Source organism: Arachis hypogaea, chromosome 12 (genome assembly GCF_003086295.3).
Source record: "Arachis hypogaea cultivar Tifrunner chromosome 12, arahy.Tifrunner.gnm2.J5K5, whole genome shotgun sequence".
Lineage (NCBI taxonomy): Eukaryota > Viridiplantae > Streptophyta > Magnoliopsida > Fabales > Fabaceae > Arachis > Arachis hypogaea.
This window is the reverse complement of record NC_092047.1, coordinates 100,594,526-100,615,307: the sequence shown is the minus strand read 5'-3', so window position 1 is coordinate 100,615,307 and position 20,782 is coordinate 100,594,526. Positions and strand designations below refer to the sequence as shown.

The following is a 20,782-nucleotide window of genomic DNA, read 5'->3' as shown; positions in this document are numbered from 1 at the left end:
TTCCACCATGGCTTCCATAATTTTCTTTCAGTCTCTTCACTGATGACAATATTAAAAAGTCCTTCTTCAATTTTTTCCACTCTGATGTCAGACTCTGAATCACTCACCTTGTCTATCTTATCTCCTCCTGCTTCTTCCTTTCCGGTGTCGATAGCCAAATCTAAATCTTCACCTTCAGTGTGGCTGTTCATGGGGCCATTCTTCACGGTTTGAGCAAATGATCGATTTTTAGATTGGTTTTCGGTGCTTGTACTATCTTTAGACTTAGTTTGGTAAAGCTTTTACTTTTTAAAAGTAGATTATAAAAGCTAACTTTTAAAAGATGGCTTTTTAAAAGTTGTAGCATTTATGTTTGATAAATCAAATTAAAAATTGCTTTTAATAAATACAAGTAGCAACAATTGCATTTGGTAAAATAGCTTTTAAAATTTAAAAATACTATAATAGACATAAATGCAAGTATTAAATTTGAAAATTAGTTAACATGTGAGGTTATATTAGACTTTTAAATTTTGAAAAGTACAAGCCAACTTTGAAAAGCTCTATTTTATGTGCTTTCAAAAGTACCCGATCTTTTAAAAACTACAAGCACAAGCACATGATCTTTTTTATTTACCAAACACAAAATAAGGTATTTGAGCTTTTAAAAAGCACAAACACCTCTTCAAAAAGTTTTACCAAACTAAACTTTAATCACCCAATCTTCTTCTCTTGGCACAGGTTGTTGGCTTCCTGAAAAACTTTCACCGTCCTTTCTCACTTTCTTTTTACTTCTCTTTAGCAGATTTTGCTCCTTAGTAGAGGGAGGTTTCTTTGTCCTGCTTCTCCTGAATCATCAGCACCGTTCATGGCTTCTCAAACAAGTTTTGAGATCAAATGTACAGAGAAAAAACAGTGTGTGTAACAGCTAGTTGGTGAGTATGTGTATAAATATATGATAAGTTTAATCGGCATTAAAGCACCATCATTAAAAGTTAAAACAGTCCAAGTCTTTTTTGCCCACAACAAAAACCCATAAACCCAAGTAAAATTTGATTAGACTTTAGAATCATTTCTCTGAAATAAAAAAAAGGTATATATTCAAAATCTGATGACTTCTGACAAAAAGAAAATAAATCTGATGATTATAAGTTTATAACATTTAAAGGTAGGAGTTAGGAATGGTGAATGAATTTCTATGTGAGCGGGGATTTCTCTCTCATTTTTTGTCCCATTTAATAAAATATCTCTTATTTTTGCCTTATTTTTATTATAAGTTTTTATTTATTTTTTAGACAAAATATAATATGTGATTTAAATATTTGTAATATAAAGAGATTAAATATTTTTTAAAATTATTAAATTATATTTTTAAAATATTCAATTTAATTTGATGTTTTTTAATTTTATTTATTTAATTATTGTATTAGACTTTATGTTAATGAGTTTAAAATTTTTTTTACCTAATATAAAATTATAAATATCTCATAAATTGTGATAGTTTATATAAAGTGATTTGGAGGTTTAAAAAATTTTTTGATTTCGTGATTAAACTATGATATGAACAAATGAGATTGAGAGAGCCTCTCTCTTATTGCATCGAAAAATTGGATAGAAAGTTGAGAAATTATTCGATTCAATTTTCAAACTATGGCGTAAACAAATTAAGTTGAAAAGTCTTTTTTTTATTACATCAAAAAATTAGATAGAAAATTGAGTGATTATCTTTTTATTCAATTTCAATCTATCTCTTTTATTTTTTATTTTAATTTTAGTGTATTTTTTATTTGATTTGAATTCTTATGTTTTTTTTATCTTCTTTTTCTTCCTCAAGACAGATATTTACAGAATTGCATGTATTCGTAGATATTAAATTTTAAAAAAAAAAAATAACACAATCATATAAAATTTAATACAATTTAACTAAATATATCAAATTAAAATATAATCTAAATACAAATTTAACATAATCAATATATTTAATACATGAATCTTTAACATACAAATTAAAATAAAATAAAATAAAAAACTTTTAATAAAATAATATAATAATTTTTGGTAGTTGATCATAATTAAATAATAATACTCTTTTTTATAATGACATAAATTTAAATAATTAGTTATTATAAATTTAAATATTATATACATTATTAATTTATTTTTTATTAAAACTAAAAAAAATCATTAAACATGTATTTACATAAGAATATTTAAGTTTTTTTTTTTTCACGAGAATTTTACAGATCTTCGTGGCAGGTATCTCAATTCTCGTCCCCGTTTTCATTTATTCACAAAGACAAATCTCTGTCCCATACAAATTCTAAGGATCTCCGTTAGCTCATCTATTGCAAGTAATTTCCCGAATACCCTTGGATACAAAGTTTTTTGCCATCCTAATAGGAGTATCAGTAAAGTAATTTATAATTTTACTATTAGATTTAGACCATTAATTAATAAAAGATAAAGCGTAAAAAGGTTTTTATTTTTCTTTTCTTTTTGGTCGGACAGAAAGCTAAAAACAGTGAATATGTCCAGTCGCCAGTGCACTCGTTAGCTTCCTCACGAAGGAGTCTCCTTCTTTTACTTCTCTAACCATTTCTCTTCTATCCAACTTCAAACAGCATAGCATTCTAGAAATCAAAGAGGCAAATCATAACACCTACAAAATCATCAAACCCTGCGTTTCTTTTCGTAATGGCTTCCAAGGAACACCAAACGTTCACCTTGAGACTTTTGGTAGACAGAGAGAAAAATCGTGTAGTTGTGGCTGAAGCAACCAGAGACTTCGTAGACACACTTTTCAGCTTCCTCACTATTCCACTCGGTACTATCATTCGACTCGTTTCGGAAAACAACCACCATGATCAACAACCAGAGCTTGGCTGCATCAACAATCTGTACCGTAGCGTGGAGAACTCAAGTGATGAGGTTTTCTGGAACCCGATTTGCAAGCAAATGCTGCTTCGACCGCGAAACCCTTACGAAAGCCTTTGCAAGAAACTGAAGCTGAATGTGGATGACACTGAGCCTACAAGGTGCTTCATGTGCAGTACCAAATGTAAGAGTGATAATTCTTTCTTGTTAAGTACTTTTGCAGGTGCTAGTTGCCCTTCGTGTCGGAAACTGATGGACAGAGAAATGAAGCTTTTGGAAGATTCTGGTGAAGTTGGCGTTTTTCTTAAAGGGGAAGCCATGTACATGGTTTTTGATGATTTAAAAGTGCTCCAAAATTTTCCTGGAAACTTGATGAAGGAACTTGTCAAGCTTGGCTACACGGATTTTAAAAATCTCAGCGAGATGACCAAAGTTGTTAGCCTCAAGGGGGTAAAATTTCTTTTCATTCACCTTACGCTGTGTGTTTATAATTGCATACGTGTTAATTTAGCATTAAAATCTTGTTAGTCGGAATTCTTGGTAATAGGACATAGATGCTACTGGTTCAATGAACACCATTGAAGTGGCAAAGTTGTGGTGGAATATCCATAATGAAGTGAAGGATTTTCAGGAATCAAGCTCTTCTTACTTTTAATGATGAATTACATTATCATTTTACATTTTTTTTTTCAATTATTTTGTTTTAGATGTTGGAGTTAATGAAGCGAGCATTAACCTCCAATTCTCCCCTCAGTGATGTGTTCTTGGCAAGCGAAGAATCTAAGCCTCTGTACACCTTCTCACCAAAAGTTGGTGGAAAGCCCACACAAATTAAGAGAACGATTAAGATATTTGCGAGAAAATCATTGAAGAAAATAGTGTATGCTGAAGCTGAGGAGGATTTTGTTGATTTTCTATTCAGCTTCCTCACAACACCAATTGGATCCACTATGAAGCTTTTGGATGGAAATGCTTCTCTGGGATGCATCAACAACTTGTACAAAAGTGTGAAGAGCTTCAGTAGCTTATGGTTCAAGGGAAATTCAAATGATCTCTTGCTTGATCCGCAAGTGGCACCAAAATTCGGTTTAAGGACTGGGCTGCAACTGTTTTCTGAGCAACAGGATCCTATTTACTATTATGGCAGCAATGATGCGATCTCAAGGAACCCTAGTCTAGTAAAAGATGCTTGTTACACGAAGCTATTCGAACCGAGACTCTCTGATAGCTTTAAACTCGGATTTGTGAGGAGGCCATCACTGTTTGTTGTGTGGGATGATCTGCATGTGACACCACTGGCTAATGCTTCCAGCATTTCATTGTTACAAAATATAAATGCTCCATTGGATGATTTGGAGGAACATGTGATCAGCATTGGGAAAGCAGAGGTAACAATCCACTTCTAATTTTATATTGAAAAATTCTTAGCTGCTTTAAAGCAAGATAACAATTGGAGTCATTGTCAAAGTAAATAACAGATAATAAGGGAATTTTATTATTAATATCCTCCAATATGTTCCTCAATATAACTTGAGATTTTGTAACACTCTCTATAATAATGCACTCATTATAACACAAGTAACACTCACCCTAACACATTACACATTGCTTCTGCTTCTCATGTCTTATTCTTGGTGTATGTTGAAGGATGAGAACTTGGCTGTTTATAATATTTCAAGAGGAGCAATTGATGATTACATATTTAATTACATTCAAACATTATCAATGTTATTTAATCCACCAGCTGCTATAGAGACACTAGGACATCTATTTTCATAACGGTAATGTCTCATGATGCGAAGTGGTGATTATTAAATAGGTTCTAGCACACCTTTTTTTTCCCCTTAGGTTGTGTTCGGTTTGATGGTAAAAGAATGAGGAATAAATTTCTATAGATAAGCTCTATGTATAATTTTGGACATGAAGATCCTTGAAATTTCACCATCTCCCACCCGCACTTTTACTGCCTAAAAACTAAAAGCACCTACAAATTTCCGTTATACTTTATGCTTTATAAATCTTGAATTGATGATTACTTTTGATATAACTATTGGTTGGAATCTTAGAATTAGTAACAATAGTAACATCCTTGTCCTTCGTTATATATACATGTTTCAGGCAATAAACCTGTTAGGGGCTTCTTTGACATCCAAAGCTGCTTTGACAGAAGGTCTATTCTCTACTTCCTGAAAAAGCCAAAAGAAGAACTTGGATCACTTGTAAGATTATTTGGATTGTGATTTCTGGAATCTCTACGAACTACAAACTGTTTAATTATATTTGAGTGAATTTGTATGATGTGATTGTGGTTGTGGTTTTATGTTCTTATTGGTAGTGATATTTTTGTAATAGTTCTAAGGCTGGCTATTGTTTAGAAGTGATTTAGTAAAGAAGTCTAGCTATGGATAAATCTCTGGGTTTTCAACTTCAGTGCCTGGTGGAAGAAATTATATATATATATATATATATTTTGGTCTAACTAGAGAAATTTCAATGGGGTAAGACCATCTGACAAGATGAGTCAAAATATTATGAGTTCTGTGTAATATTTTTTTAAGATTTATAATTTTTTTAGCTTAGTCTTGAAATTTTAATATTAAACAATATTGAATACATTGAACGTGAATCTTTTAGCAGAAAAGCAACTACTTACTAGAAAATCTTCTCCTTGAAGCCAACATTTGGGGACATTTCTGTGAGCTTGTTTAAGTCTTTGTAGCCAAGTTGGAAGAATTCATTTGCACAGTTTTTAGGAGAACTTTGGAGCACTTGATTTTTATATTAGAACTAGCTACCAAGTATGTTACCTTTTGAGTGAGGTTTGTCTGGCAATCTGATTTTGATGCTTCCTTGTTCAATTTTGGAAGTGATGATGTGTTTGGTTACAGTGCAAGTGCTATTAGCACAACATAACAGGGTCTTGATGCTGAATATTGTTCATAACTAGAGTGGTTTAGCCTAGCAGAAGAGTTGTAAATTGTAATAGCTAGGATGACATCTCTTTTGTATATTCATTACATTGAGACACACATTGTATTCTATAATGGTGATGAAATAATGAGTTATAGGGAGTAATGTTCCCATGCAACATGAAGAATTACGTCTATCTCTATAGACTCTTTTCTATATCTTGCCACATGTCTTGATTTGGGCAACCCTATCATGTCAAAGCTATTTTACACTTCAGTCAATTAATTTAAAGCTTTGAATGACACTTCCAATAATGACTAGAGAATTGAAAATAATGGCTAATGTGGTAGTGACCTATAAAATGATTTTGAAAACTTTTATCAACTTCATGTATAACAAAATTGCAACAACAAGTGTTTTATTTCGGTGATATAGTGCTTTTCAAGTTTTCATGTCCATTTTCTTGCATAGAAAACTACCGCGTGATCATTTACGCATGTCACAGCATTGCTGTTTTAGTATTTTATATAAAAGGGCACTCTGACCCAGAAAATTTTAGAAGTGGGGGCAAAAATATATATATATTAAATAAATTTTGTTAAATATTATTAATTATATGGAGATATAAAAATTAAAAAGAATTAGCGAACACTTTTATTCTTAAAATACTATTTATTATATATAATTTATAAAAAATATTTTTTTATTTCTAAAATTTAAAATTAAAATATTTTAATTAAATTATAGGTAATTTATTATCCTAACTAATTTTTTTATACATATTTAATAATAAAAGACTGAATTAACTGGCATATTAGCACATAATAATACATTAGTATTTATAATTTGAAATTAGAATTATATATAAATACTAGAAAAATTAAATCTTTATATGAAAAGTATGTTTATATAAAATAATAAAAACATAATTTTTATAATTTTTTTAATTTAATTTTGATATAATGTTAGATAAAATATTTTATGTATCTGTTTAATTATATATTATAATTAAAATATTTTTTATCATTATTTTTAAAAATAAAAATATATTCTAAATTAATAAATTAATCAGTTCATTTTAAAATTTTATATGCAACATAGGTACATATAATAGAACAAAAGATAAAAAATAAGTAATAAAAATGAATAAATCGAGAATAAAATAAAATATATAAAGTCACGAAAAAAATAAAATATTAGATTGATACCTAAACTATAATTGTTTGAATTAAAAATTGCAATTGAAAATATCAAAAAGAAAAATAATGAAATTGAAAGATACATAGAGTCATGGAGAGCTATATAAAAAAATTGGAGAATTTAAAATTTACTTTTTGATGAAGAGAAGATGACCATTAGACAAGGAATAGAAAAAGAAGGTTAAAAATATAAAAATAAGAAGAGGGTTTAAGAGAATAAAGAATTGACAGTACAATAATTAAATTTGATTAGGTTAAATAATAGTCAAAATGATAAAAAAAATAAAAAAATAAATTTAAAACTTTAGCTAATTGAATTTATTTTATTTGTAGTGGGGTCATTTAAAATTTGAAGTGAGGAGATATTATATATAACTATATCTTTTAAAACAAAAATTAAAAACATCATGGGGCAAGTGCCCCCTCATTTGTATGCTTGGATCCGTCCCTGAGTGCACAAGTATTTTGCGTTACAATAATGATTGAGAGATAATAAAAAATCACTCCAAAGTGACAAAATTAACATTCATTAATTATTATTAAAATAGTTATACAATTTTAGATGTAATAAATATATAATTACAAATATTATATATATAAAATAACTTTAGATATTGTTTCCTTAGCATTACTGAAATAAAGCAGGATTTAGGAAAGAACTGCACCCAAAAAGTATAATATACACAGCATAACTTGATAATTATATCAGTAGTCGTTTTCACAGTTTCAATCTATGACCTAAAGTTACATAGAGGCATAGAGCAACAAAGAGTATAGTCTAAAAATAACATTTATATGATTATTTATCCCCCTTTAAACTTGCTTCAGGTTAGGGAAAATGCTCTAGAAAGAAACAAATAATAGTTGAAGATTATGGCCAGTATTCAGCGGTTAGTCCCTTGTATGCTACGTTATGCTTTTAGTGGCAGTTCTTTATGAGTATAATCGACCCTTGATCGCCATCTATGACTTGACCATTCCCTCTCAATATTTTGCATTATATCTACAAAATATGCAAAATCAGAAAAGACATGATTAATAAAATAAACAAAATTAAACACAGTAAGTAATAATTAAATAGTAAAGAAACACGAAGGCATAGCTTGGGCACCCCCAAGAAGAAAAATATGATTTAAGATCTAGTTTGTTCAATGTAACAAAAGCCATGAGCATAGCACAATTCTGTATCATCTATACCAATTGTAGAAAATAAGATTAAAGATTTCCGGCTATCCTCGATATGTCAAAGGAAAATAATATCAAGAAACAATGAAACTCAAGAAATAAACAACTTCCAACATCAAATTACCAAAGAATCCTTATCTTTATCAACCTAAGGATATGGAAATACGAGATAATACACATCACTCGACACTCGTCATCTGGTTGGAAGAGCGAGATTCCCATTCAAGAATCTGTCCCACCTCACGGGGAGTCATAAACTTGGAATCCTAAATAAAAAGAAAACCAAAAATATAGTTAGGAGGAGTACTCGAATTATAAATACAGTAAGAGGTGAAAAAAAAGATGGAAAGCTTATATTTGCAGATTGGAGAAACAAATCAGACAGTATGTATAAATCTAGTACATCCCTAAACCAACTATCACCCATACAGATTATCTTCATATCAATAAAACTCATCTTTTATGTATATATATGTCATGTGAATTAACCGAATGCAGCATCACAATGTCAAATTAAATCCAGACAGTCACACACACGCACATCAACACACATATAAGAGATAACCAAAGCATATCAGAAGCAGTGAGTATCATGTATTCGACGTCATTTCTTATTCTAACACTAACTAGAGTGACACTTGACTTGAATAATTTATCTCACCTCATTACTACTGCCCATTAGTAGACCTTTACTGATCATTTCACGAAGAAGCTTTACTGCTTGCTCATTCTTATTTCTAACAAGAAGGGCTCGAATAAGTGTTTCATAAGTTGCAGCATTTGGAAGGCAACTATTTTCTTTCATTTTTGAAAATAACACCATTGCTTCATCAATCAAGCCCTCTTTAGAAAGCCCACGTATCATAGTATTGTAGGTCACAACATCTAGACAATAATTGTTGATCAAGAGCAGCTGGAAAAACTTACTTGCAGTCATTACTCTTCCACATTTGCACAAACCATTCAAAAGAATAGTGCACATGTACAAATCTGGACGATGCCCCTTGTCAACAATTTTATGAAATAGTGCAATTGCTTCATCAAGATGTTGGATTTTGCATAAAGCATCTAACAATATATTGTAAGTGATTAAATTAGGGGGTTGTCCACTTTCGTGCATTTCATCAAGAAGATTCTGTATGCATGATATTCTCCCTGATTTGCATAATCCATCAAGAAGGGTACTGTAAGTTATACTATCTGGACTTAAACTTTTGTGACGCATTTCTTTAAAGAGACTCATCGCTTGATCCACCATTTTGTTCTTGCAATATCCATGAATCATGATGTTATAACTGTAAGCATCGTGTATCAAACCTGCTTTGTTCATGCGGTCAAATAACTTTGCTGCCTCATTCACTTTATTGATTAGAAAGTAACCAGCAATCAAAGAATTGTAAGTGACAACATTAGGCTTATGGCCACTTTCCAACAACATATCAAATATCTTTTGGGCTTCTCCAGCTCTTCTTTTTTTACATAAAGCATCAATTAATATACTAAAGGTATATATGTTTGGCTTGATGCTGCTTTTAACCATTTCACTCAACAATTGTGTAGCTTCTTCTAAGTGACTGGCACAGCAAAAACCGTGAATAAGGGAGCTGTAACTGACAACATTAGGAGATATTCCTAGTGCAATCATCTTGGGAAACAAGTTCTTAGCGTCAGTCACAAGCCCATCTTTACATAACCCATCAATAACAGCGTTGTACATTACTACGCCGGGTTTAACAGGTTGCTTCTCTAGCTTTTGCAGCAACTCAATGGCTCCTCTTGTCTGCCCTATCTTACAAAGTCCATTGATTAAGGTCCCATAAGTGACCTCATCAAGCCGAAATCACATAGCTCTTACCCTATCATGAAACTCCAATGCTTCCCTGACCTTCTTGTTTATACAGAACCCTTTCATTAAGGTATTTAAAGCAACCACATCCAATTGATGACCCAACTTGATAATCTTGGCCAATACAGAGAAAGCAGAATCCATGAGACCCAAATGGCAGAAACAATTTATCAAGATGCAGAGAGTAAAATATTCAGGAGTGATTCCCCTAAAATCCATTTGTGCAAAGAGCGAAACAGCAGTGGAGTATTGTTTGATCTTAACAAGAGACACTAAAATCTTGTTGAACTCAACCACAGGGGGCAAATGGCGCTTACCAAGAAGGGTGATAAAAGAAGCAACAGCATCATCCACATTGTTATTATTGTTATTGTTAGGAGGAATTGGGAAAGGGGAATGAGCATAAAGCCTGAAAGGAACAGAGTGAAACAAACGAAGAAGGAAGGTGGAATTGAGATAGGTGTACCTCGTGATCAACATCTTCTCCTCAAAACTTCAAATCAAATCCATACAGATTGGAACCTTGTGCTTGCTCCTATTTCCCCAAACGAAGGTTGAAGTTCCGTGAATGTAGCAAACAATATGTCGAGTGTTAGAACTCTTTTTGTGTTTGTTCCAACTTCCAATGGGGTTTTAAATTTATGATTCCTTTATGAAAAGTATCGGATACATATTTTTACCCAATTTCCGTTGAAGAGGGGATGACCATTTTGACACAAATTATTTTTGATATCGATAAATAAGTGGTTTTTTTTTGTTAGGTGTTTGCTACGGTACCATAGTAAATTTATATGTATTGATACGTTTAAAATATAATAAATAATAATAATTTACGTGGAATTTATTTTTTACATTAACATTTAATTTTTGTTTTTTAAAATATATATTATATTATCATTTTTATTAATACACCTCTTTAATTAAATAAAAATAAAAAAATATTTTTATTTAATTTTATAAAAAATTTTAAACATCCTTCTTTTATTTGATTAGACAAAAATATTCTTTTAAATTAACAAAATTTTAAAATTCAATTAATCTTAATTTTATAATTTCAAATAATTTAAGCAACAAAACAAAAACATATTAAAAAAAATCAAAATTTCTTCATCTTCTCCAATTTCGCTAATCATTGGTGCCCCTCTAAGCAAAACATATCAAAGAAACAAAAAATCAATCGCTCTTCATCTTCTCCAATTACCCTCTTGAAGCAAAGCAGTGAAAATTCCAAACCAAAACCCTAGGTTCTTCGCCACTGCCAGTGTTGCATATTCTCAACTTGTAGGTCTTTCCAGCCTTCATTGTGTACATGGGCTTGTCGGATGTGTCACCCTTGGCGATTTGGCCGTTGATGACAACACCGCCGGGCCTTCCGATGGAGCGGCCGCTGTCAAGGAAGCCTTGGAGAGTCTTGTGACTCTTGGTGTACCAGTCACCGATGATGAACCAGTACTCATCCTCGGGATCTGGGTATGGAACTGGGATCAACAACCTGCTGAACACTCTCAGGCTACCGACTTCACCAGCAACTCTCTGAAGGCCAATGGTGGGGAAGTAGAAGTAGGAACCGATATGGTCCTTCACCTGAAACTTGGTTTGGTTTGAGACTTTTATTGTTTTGTTTTAGAAGGGTAATTGGAGAAGATGAATAACGATCGATTTTTTATGTTTTTGATATGTTTTGCTTAGAGGGGGCACGAATGATTAGAGAAATTGGAAAAGATGAAGAAATTTTGATTTTTTGTTTTTTTAATATATTTTTGTTTTATTGTTTAAATTATTTGAAACTATAAAATTAGGATTAATTGAATTCTAAAATTTCGTTAATTTAAAAGGATATTTTTGTCTAATCAAATAAAAAAATGATGTTTAAGACTTTTTATAAAATTAAATAAAAAATATTTTTTATTTTTATTTAATTAAATGGATGTATTAATAAAAGTGGTGATATATATATATATTTAAAAAAAATAAAAATTAAATATTGATGTGAAAAATAAATTCCACATGACTTGTTATTATTTGTCTATATTTTAAACTTATCGGTACGTATAAATTTATTATCGTACCGTAGCAAAAATATTGTTATTTGGAATATTTTATAGAAGTGTGGAGTTGTAGAAAAATCTTACATAACATGCATTCTATGTATTGAGATTGCAGAAATTTTACGCTGAATTTCGAAATAATTTTTACAGATATTTTTAGTAAAGATTCGCCACGTGTCAAACATAGGACAATATGCATCCTACGTATTGAAGCAGTAGAAATTTTTTGCATGGTTATGAGATATCTTTAGTCGTAATTTCTAACCATGTGTCACAATACGTATTGTGCGTGTTGGAGGAGCAAAAATTCCTCACATGGTTTCAAAACACTTTTATCAACGTCTTCGTATCACGTGTCAACTCTCAAACAACATACACCCTACATGTTAATCACTTGTGCAGCTGGTCTTCATACATCTATCATACATACTCCAAGAATTCTAATATACTAATGTGTTGGTGTCTTTAAAGGGAGGGAGAAGGGGAGGGGAACGGTTTTGCATGCTTTGTTAAGGAAACTTCATTTTTCATTCTTCATCTCAGAAGGCTTTTAAGAAAAATTGAGAAAGAGGAAGGTGATCTTTGGTAAGGGTGAGAAAAAGTAGTGTTACTTGAAAAAATAATATGTAAATATACGTCTGTAAAAAAATACGTTATTAATTATTTGATACAGTCTAATTATATAAATTTAGTATTTTTATTAATTTAGAGCTTAGTATTTAAAATATATTAGTGTAATAATTTTGGTTAATATTACTATTAGTAGTTATAGTAAATTAAATAATTTGAATCCTTATTTTTTATTTTTCTGTGATAATATTAATAATTTTATTTATTTTCTATTATTTATTATTTTTTTGTTATAATGTTATTGTAATTTAATCTATTATTCTGTAATTATTGAAACTAATAAGTGATAGATTATTGATAATTTTTTTTAGAAATTTTATTATTATATATTTATTTCCTTTTATGATAAAAATTATTTTTATTGAAATTATTAAATAACATATTTTTTTGGATATTCTATTATGATGTTACCATTAATCGGAAATAATATCATTTTAATTTATCCTGTAATTTTTAAAATTAATAAATAATATAAATAATTTTTTTGAATTTTTTGTAATTATGTTATTTTTGTTTCTATTTTAATGTTATTTTTATTTTTTATAATGATTTTCATTTTATTTTCTGTAATTATTTTTGTATTAGTTATTTGAATTCTATAATTAATTTTATTTTATTTTCTAGAATTAATTTTTAGTTTATTTTTTTGAATTTTATATAATTATTTTTATTTTTTTTCTATTTTCTATTTTCTATTTTCTGTTGTCCTGTATCAGGCTAACATCAATCTTCTGCCCGTAAACTTGATCCGTCAGAAATGTGGCATTCGACGGTTGACTAGGCCTTACCAACAACGAGATTTTACCATATCTCGAGAGTTGGAGAGATAAGAGGAAATTTTGCGTTGCTATCTGCTCTTGTGAAAAGGTGGAGGTGGGAGACTCATACATTCGTATTGCCACTCGGGGAGGTCACAGTAACATTCGAGGACGTGTTACACATATTTGTCCTACCGATTGATGGAGAGGTTGTGACTGGTTGGACCGATAGCAGTCATGACTTCTTGGTCACCCAGAGCCTGGCGATTTTCGGCAGTGAACCCGTTGTGAGTAGTTCCTCTAAAAGCTGCATAAATCTGACTTGGGTTCACCATATCAGAGACACAGAGCTTTTAGACACTGAAAAGTCTGTTCAACGATACATTAGGTGTCACATTTTCAGTCTGTTGGGTAACACCCTCTTTGTGGATAAGTCGACGGTATATGCCCATGCAAAGTATCTACCACTGCTCCAAAATTTTGATCAGATGACACTTATAGTTGGGGGTCAGCAACTCTCGCACACCTTTACAGGTCATTGAATCGTGTATCACAGTACGATTGCAAGGAGATGGATGGAGTGATAGACCGCTTGATTTGTTGTTTGTTTAGGCGTGGGAGCTAATGCCGTGGCTTGCGCCCATTAGATGACAGCAGCTTGCACCGGATGATATAACGGTTGCACGCAGGTAACAGTACATAATTTATTAAAATTTGACTCGTATTTTATTTATGTTTTACTGGTAATACGTAATTTAAACTCTGTTTTAATGTTGTGTGTTGCAGGTGGAGTCATCATCCACGAACCAGAGCGTGGATGTCAAGGAGCGCGACGTCTATTAGACACGAAATCGACTACATGAATGAGGTTAGTATGGGTATTAATTTACGAGAATAATTTACTGTATTATTAATAATCTAATGGCCCATGCAATATTTTACAATTTGTCTAGCGGCCATATATTGACATCATCATACCTGCTGAGCTACATGAACACCTTGATGTGTGTGACACGGTAGGACCGTTGCTTTCATTCGAGTGTATCGAATGGCATCCTGCAAACCGAGTGGGTCGCCAATATGGATATGCACAGTCCCCCCCCCCTTTGCCTGCACAAGTCATCCGAGTTGATCAGCATTGCTACACTCTTCGGAGAGTACAGTACCATGATTGGAGTGAGATACATAACGAATGGATACAACAATGGGGGATGTCATAGCAGCTGATTACGAGAGAGGCATCTGCAACCAATTGCCGACTTTAGCCTGTCTGCCGATTACCGGAGTTGGTACCTGTAAGAACCGGAGTTTTCACGAATAAAATAATTTAAATGCCCAAATTAGGTTCTGAAAAGTTAGAATGAGAATTTGGGGATCTAAATATGATTTTTGGACTCAGTAGATCTTTCCGAGTCAGAAAATGTGTTTTCTGTGAAAAACCGTGAAAACTGCGAACCGACAGTTGAACCGGTCAAACCGGTTTAAGTCTGCCCGGTACTGTGCGAGAAAAAGTAAAAACAGTCAAAAACCTTAGAAAAATATTAAAAATGGAAAAAACCAGGCGTTAGTGTTAAAGGTTTGGCGCAAAGTTGGGTCGAACGGGTTAAAAACGCTAACGGGTTGGACCGGACCCAAGTTGGGCCCAAGCCCAACATACATAAAGGTTCATTAATGAACCCATTCAACACAACACACCCATAAACACACACACCGGCTGCAAGAAGGAAATGGGAGAAGAGAGAAGAAAATACTATTCACTCCTCACTTCAACTCGCGATAACTTGAACTACGGACCTTCGATTGACAAGCCGTTTGCGGCCACGCGAAGCTCTCAACGAGCTCTTCTTTTTTATCTAAAGAAATCTGGTAAGAGCTTGCATCTCACTCTCCAGTTTCGTGCCCCAAGTTTCTGTGCGTTTTAGGTTTGGTTTTTGAGCAAGTTTTGTGGTTTTGCTTGTTTAGGTGGTCTCTAGTAGCGGGTAATTGTTGGATTTTATCCCTACTCATGTTGGATAAGGTAAGGTTTCACTAAACCCTTGTGTTTAGTTGTTTTATGTATCTTAGATTTTGATTTTGGTGATATATGTGTTGTTAGTTTGAGCTTTGGTATTGGTTGGAGTTGGTTGAGGCTTTGGATCAAGTTTGGTGGTTTCGTTTTGATATTTGGAACGTTTGAGAATCGGCCAAGGTATGATTTTGGTTTCTTTTATGTAATATGTAATATTTCTGGACACTTAGGCTAGTTGACCTTAAGATAGGATTTAATTAAATATATGGTGGATTGAACTATGTATGTGGCATGTGAATTGTGATGAAGATTTTATGAGTTGTGTATGTTAAAGTTTGATTTTGGTTTTGATGAGAAAATTGGTGGTTTGTGTTGTTGATGGGGATTGATTGATGTTGTATTGATGGTGTATGGAAGGAATTGGAATAATAACGATGATTATGTGATTTTGATTATGATTGTTGGTATTTTAATGATTTTGAAGGTTGATGAGGAATATGAGATTTATTGTTGTTGAAGAGGGTTATTGGTGTTAATTATAAATTATGATATTGGTTGATGTTGGTAAGTGTGTATGTTGAGTGTGGTAATATGAATGTGGATAATGATCGATAATGTTGAGGTTAGTTGATGTTTGTTGTTGGTTGAAGATGATTATGAGCATTTATGATGGTTTTGGATATTGATGATTAAGGATTTTGATGGTATTGAGTGGTGAGATTGGAATATTATGGATGGTTGAGTTGGAAAAGGAATGGTATGGACCTTGATGTTGTTTTGGGAATTGTTTGGGTTATGATTAGTTTGGTTTTGCATTGTGAGATTTGGTGAAAGTAAGTTTTTAAGATTTTTGGTAAAAACAGATTTTTGGTGAACTTTGACAGATCATAACTTGAGCCTTAGTTTTCAAAATTGGTTGCGAGTTGCTTTAAATCAAAGTACATTGAAAACTCTTTAAATCGATATAAAGTTTGTAAAATTTGGATTTTTGTAGAGGAAGTTATGATCATTCAAAGATTGGTGTCAAAATCTGAAATTCTGCAGAGTTGCATAATTTTGTGATTTCTGGTATGTGCGCACACACAGCCTTGTGCGCACGCACAACCCTGCAAGATTTTAGACCTGTGCGCACGTACAGGCAGGAATGGGCGTGCTGTTTGCAGCGCTAGCACAGCTTGTGCGCGCACACACCAATGAGGGATTGCAACCTGTGCGTACGCACAGCCCTGTGCGCATGCACAAGTTGGGAAAGGTTGTCTGTTGGGGCGCTCGCACACCTTGTGCGAGCGAACAGACCTTACAAGATTTGGTACTTGTGCGTACGCACACCCCTGTGCGTATGCACACTTTTAAATCTTCATGGGCGTGCGCACGCACACCCTGTGTGTACGCACACGCCCTGTTTTTCAAATTTTCCTTTATTTTCAACTATTCTATCTTCCCAACAAGGTTGTAAGCTTCTATAACACCATTTTAAGACTCTTGGGCTCAATTTTGGATGTTGAAATATGGGAAAGGTCTTAGGAGGTTTAATTTGGGTTTTACTTTGAAAAGTTAGCAAACAGAGGTTTAGGTTTTTGGTGTAGTGAAGATGAGTTGGTTGAGAGCGAAGGAAGAGTGGTGAATATGGTGATAGCTGATAACGAAATTGAGAAACTGATGAACTAGGGAGTTCGGAATGGAACTTATGACTTGATGATGGTTGTGATGAGTATGAGGGGAAGTGTGTTTAGAGGAGTGGCCTCTAAGACTGAATATGCAATTACGATATGCAGTGTTCTCCGTTGTAGGGGCTGTGGCAGTCTTCCGCCTACATTCGGATGTGAGAGTTGAAGCTGGGCTTCTCATTCATATTTCTCGCAACCAGAGGAAGGTGGTAGGGCACGCTCCCTCGGAATGTTTCCCTCTGAAAGGAGAAGGTGGTAGGGCACTCATCCCTCGAAATTATTCCTCCTAAAAATGTGATTTCTCTCTGGTTGCAAGGTGGTAGGGCACTAACCCATGGAATCATGCGGCAACCAGAGGAAGTTGGTAGGGCACGCTCTCTCAGAATATTTCCCTCTGAAAGGAGAAGGTGGTAGGGCACTCATCCCTCGGAATTTTCCTCCTTATGCGCAATAGAGAGACTAATCCGGGAGTTGTCGACCGAATTTTCTGTCGGGCTTGGCACTATAACTGACATGTGATATCACAGCCAGTAGGGCAGACATTTATCATGTGCATCTTTTATATGCTTGCTTGCTTTGTTTAATTGGATTTGCCTAATTGTATAATATGCCTATCTGCTTCTTAATCTACTTGTTGTATATGAATATTATCTGTGTTTTACTTGGTTGCATTATTTGTGATTGTCTGGTGCTGAGGAGGTTAGGTAGGCGGTGGCGATGGGAGCGCACGGAGGTTAGGTTGGCGAAGGCTGTGGAATGCAGCGGTGTGATTAGTATTAGTTAGAATTCCCTTAAGTTTAGATAACCTTGTTTATATTTTAAGTTCTTTATATATTTATTTATGTTGTTCTAAGCTTGAATATCTGTATGTGATGTGAAGTTCTAGGATTTTCTTCGGCGTTCCGGAGCCTTACATCTTACATCATTGGGCACTGTTACCATACTGAGAACCTCCGGTTCTCATTCCATACGTTGTTGTTATTTTTCAGATGCAGGTCGCAACCCACCTCGGTGAGTTGCTTGGATGGTGACAGAAGCGGAGGATCTGGATACCTTTTGGAGTCTTTTTGATTTATGTTGTTTAAACATCTCTCACTTTTGTATTTTGTTTTACCTAGAGACTTTTATTTGAGAGAACAAAACTTGTATAAGCCCTTCCGAGCTACAGTCTTCTGGCTGTCTGTATATATGGCTAGCCGGCTTAAACTCCGCGAGCTGTGGCTAGATTCTTATGATATTATGCTATGATATTTTGCTATACTGTATTTATATTCTTGTGCTTTAAGTTAGTAGCTTCGCTAGTACTTTTTTCGCTTTTCAAATCCTGTATTTGAGCTATATCCGTCATCAGGCTTCTAGAATATATTATTTCCTTCTATATATAAATATGTATAAGCCTTAGGACTGTCGTAACCTCTGATTAACCTTTGCTTTACAGCTAGAGGTAAGGCTTAGGGTGATTGGGGTGTTACAGTACCTTGGTTTATTCTGGATGTACATGAGGTTGTCGGAATACATTTCTCAGCAGCCACCCCAACATCCACCCCAGCAGCCAATACAGTCTTATGCAGTGTTTTAGCTATTTTCTTATCATCGCCCACATCTATCTCAGGCATCATAACACATCCATCACAGCCAGCATCACAGCCAGCACCACAACTCACATCACAGCCAATCAAGTCATCACGGCTCACATCATAGCTAACAGCCGCATCACAACCAGCACTACATCTTGTATCACAACCAGCAGAGCCATCTTGGATTCAAGTTCGTAGACTTTCTCCCATTCTCACCATAGGTAGATATGTTTGCGGATGATAATCTAACATGTCGATTTCTTGCTAGTGGTGGTCGTCTTGAGGATGATCTCATCCCATCACAGCAATCGTCGCAGTTACACCGGGTATCGGTCAATGGTTCGTCTTGTCGAAGCCATCATACCACCACACCCAATAGTCGAGCGAGTGGTTGCATACAGTGACGGATCCAGAAAATTTTGGTAGTGGGGGCAAACTTTATATAATATGATAATAATTTTTATAATAAAAATAATATGTGTATATAAAAAATTAAATATTAAATTATCTATTAACCACTATATATCTATGTATAAATACATGTATTATTTAATTTATTTTTAAGGTGTATTTTATATTTTAATATATATTTTATACAGATAATTATTTTTTATATACATATAGCATGATTATTGTTATGATTATATTTTGTTATTGTAAAATATGATTAGCCTTCAAAATATCTAATATACAAATTAAAACACTAAAATAGTAATTTAAATGATAATATATAATTTAAAATTCTATTCTTTTAGGTTTTATATTTTTAAAAAATTAAGTAATTTTTCTCTTAACACTACCATCAAAATTTCTCTCTTTCCATATATATTACAAAACAATTATTTAAAAATTCACTTTCCAATACAATTAGAAGCCGACTCTCATTGATATTCATAGTTAAAAAAGTTCTTTCAATTAATATAGTTGCTACGCAAAAATTAAAGCTAATTTGAAAAGAAGATAAATAATATTCTTTTGAGTTGATTTTTAAAAAAGAATACTAATTTCGTTTAAATCTGAGAATTGATCATTCTAACGAATATCTAATATAAAATTTTTAAATTGACGATTAAGTACCAAAAGTTGAGTAAAAAAATATTGTGGGGTCAAATTTAATAATCTAATGGGGACAAATAAATATTATTATCATATACTACTCAAAAAAATTCTAAATTATAGTGGGGGCGCTTGCCCCCATACCACTGCACTTAGATCCGTCCCTGGTTGCATAGATCTGCATTTTGAGATCGATCGAGGTTGTCTGAATATGCCAACAGATGTTTCCTGTACAATGATGTTTCCTGCATCTCGTTTCTTCTATCAAACCAGTGCACAATGATATTTTCTACACGCTGCATATTTTTCTCTACCCACTGAGTGGCAAACTTGGAGTAAGTAAATCCAACACGCTTGAGCTGGTGAGCCTCAGTACTCTTCCGCATAAATAGCTCATTCAACCGATAATATGTTGCTCGAACGAGCGCCAAGACAGGAATATTTCGGGCAACCTTTAGCACTGAATTAATGCACTCGACAAGGTTCGTCATCATGTGACCCCATCGATGTCCCTCGTAAAATGCCAATACCCAATGGGGACGTTTGATATTGTCGCACTAACGAGCATATGCCTCGCCTCGTTCTTGCAACCTCTTGTAGTTGATTTTGTACTCCTCCACTGTCCTTGAATACCCAATGTGACCACAAGCTTTTGCAAATACAGGACTTTGAATTCCATTAAGAAGTTGCTACCAATGTACCGAATACATCTACCATGTTCTTGGAGATTTTCAATCACCTCCGCTATGATTTACTGCTACCCGGATTGACTTATGACGATCAGAGATTATACCCACGCCGTCTTTTCTTACAACATACCTTCGTAAATTACTGAAGAAAAGTGTCACGCATCAGCGGTCTCACCTTCCACGATGGCAAAAGCAATCAGCACAATATTTTTATTCCCATCTTGCATAATTGCAACCAAAAAGCAACCTTTATATTTTTCGTATAGGTGGATATCGTCAACCTAAACCAGTGACTTGTAATTTAAAATCTCTTATGCATGGATTGAAATTCCAGAATACCTGATGAAGTATCCTAA

At 33.3% G+C, this 20,782-nt stretch overlaps 1 protein-coding gene and 1 pseudogene across 3 annotated transcripts; one reads left to right on the top strand and one right to left on the bottom strand.

The window, feature by feature from the left end:
- Window positions 1-2,328: 2,328 nt before the first annotated feature.
- Window positions 2,329-5,432, top strand: LOC112727892 (uncharacterized; annotated as a pseudogene).
- Window positions 5,433-7,635: 2,203 nt separating this feature from the next.
- LOC112727891 (uncharacterized) lies at window positions 7,636-10,686 on the bottom strand. 3 transcript variants are annotated; one of them, XR_003166029.2, is made up of 4 exons: window positions 10,460-10,686; window positions 8,809-10,107; window positions 8,272-8,413; window positions 7,636-7,965 (listed from the first exon to the last, which is right to left on the bottom strand). XR_003166029.2 is itself a non-coding variant. In XM_025777817.2 (3 exons), the coding sequence occupies exons 1-2, from the start codon at window positions 9,862-9,864 to the stop codon at window positions 8,327-8,329; spliced, it is 1,143 nt and encodes a 380-aa protein (XP_025633602.1). In that variant the 5' UTR covers window positions 9,865-10,686; the 3' UTR covers window positions 7,636-7,965; window positions 8,296-8,326. The 3 variants fall into 3 exon arrangements, 2 of the variants coding, with proteins under 2 accessions (XP_025633602.1, XP_025633603.1); XM_025777817.2 differs by having other exon boundaries at window positions 8,296-8,413; window positions 8,809-10,686; XM_025777818.2 differs by having other exon boundaries at window positions 8,324-8,413; window positions 8,809-10,686.
- Between the last annotated feature and the right edge of the window lie 10,096 nt (window positions 10,687-20,782).

Coding starts and splice junctions, on each gene's coding strand:
- LOC112727891 (XM_025777817.2), bottom strand. CDS start 9,864: ATGTACAACGCTGTTATTGATGGGTTATGTAAAGATGGGCTTGTGACT. Junction 8,414..8,808: donor TAATGGGCAGTAGTAATGAG/GTGAGATAAATT, acceptor CTTTTTATTTAG/GATTCCAAGTTTATGACTCC.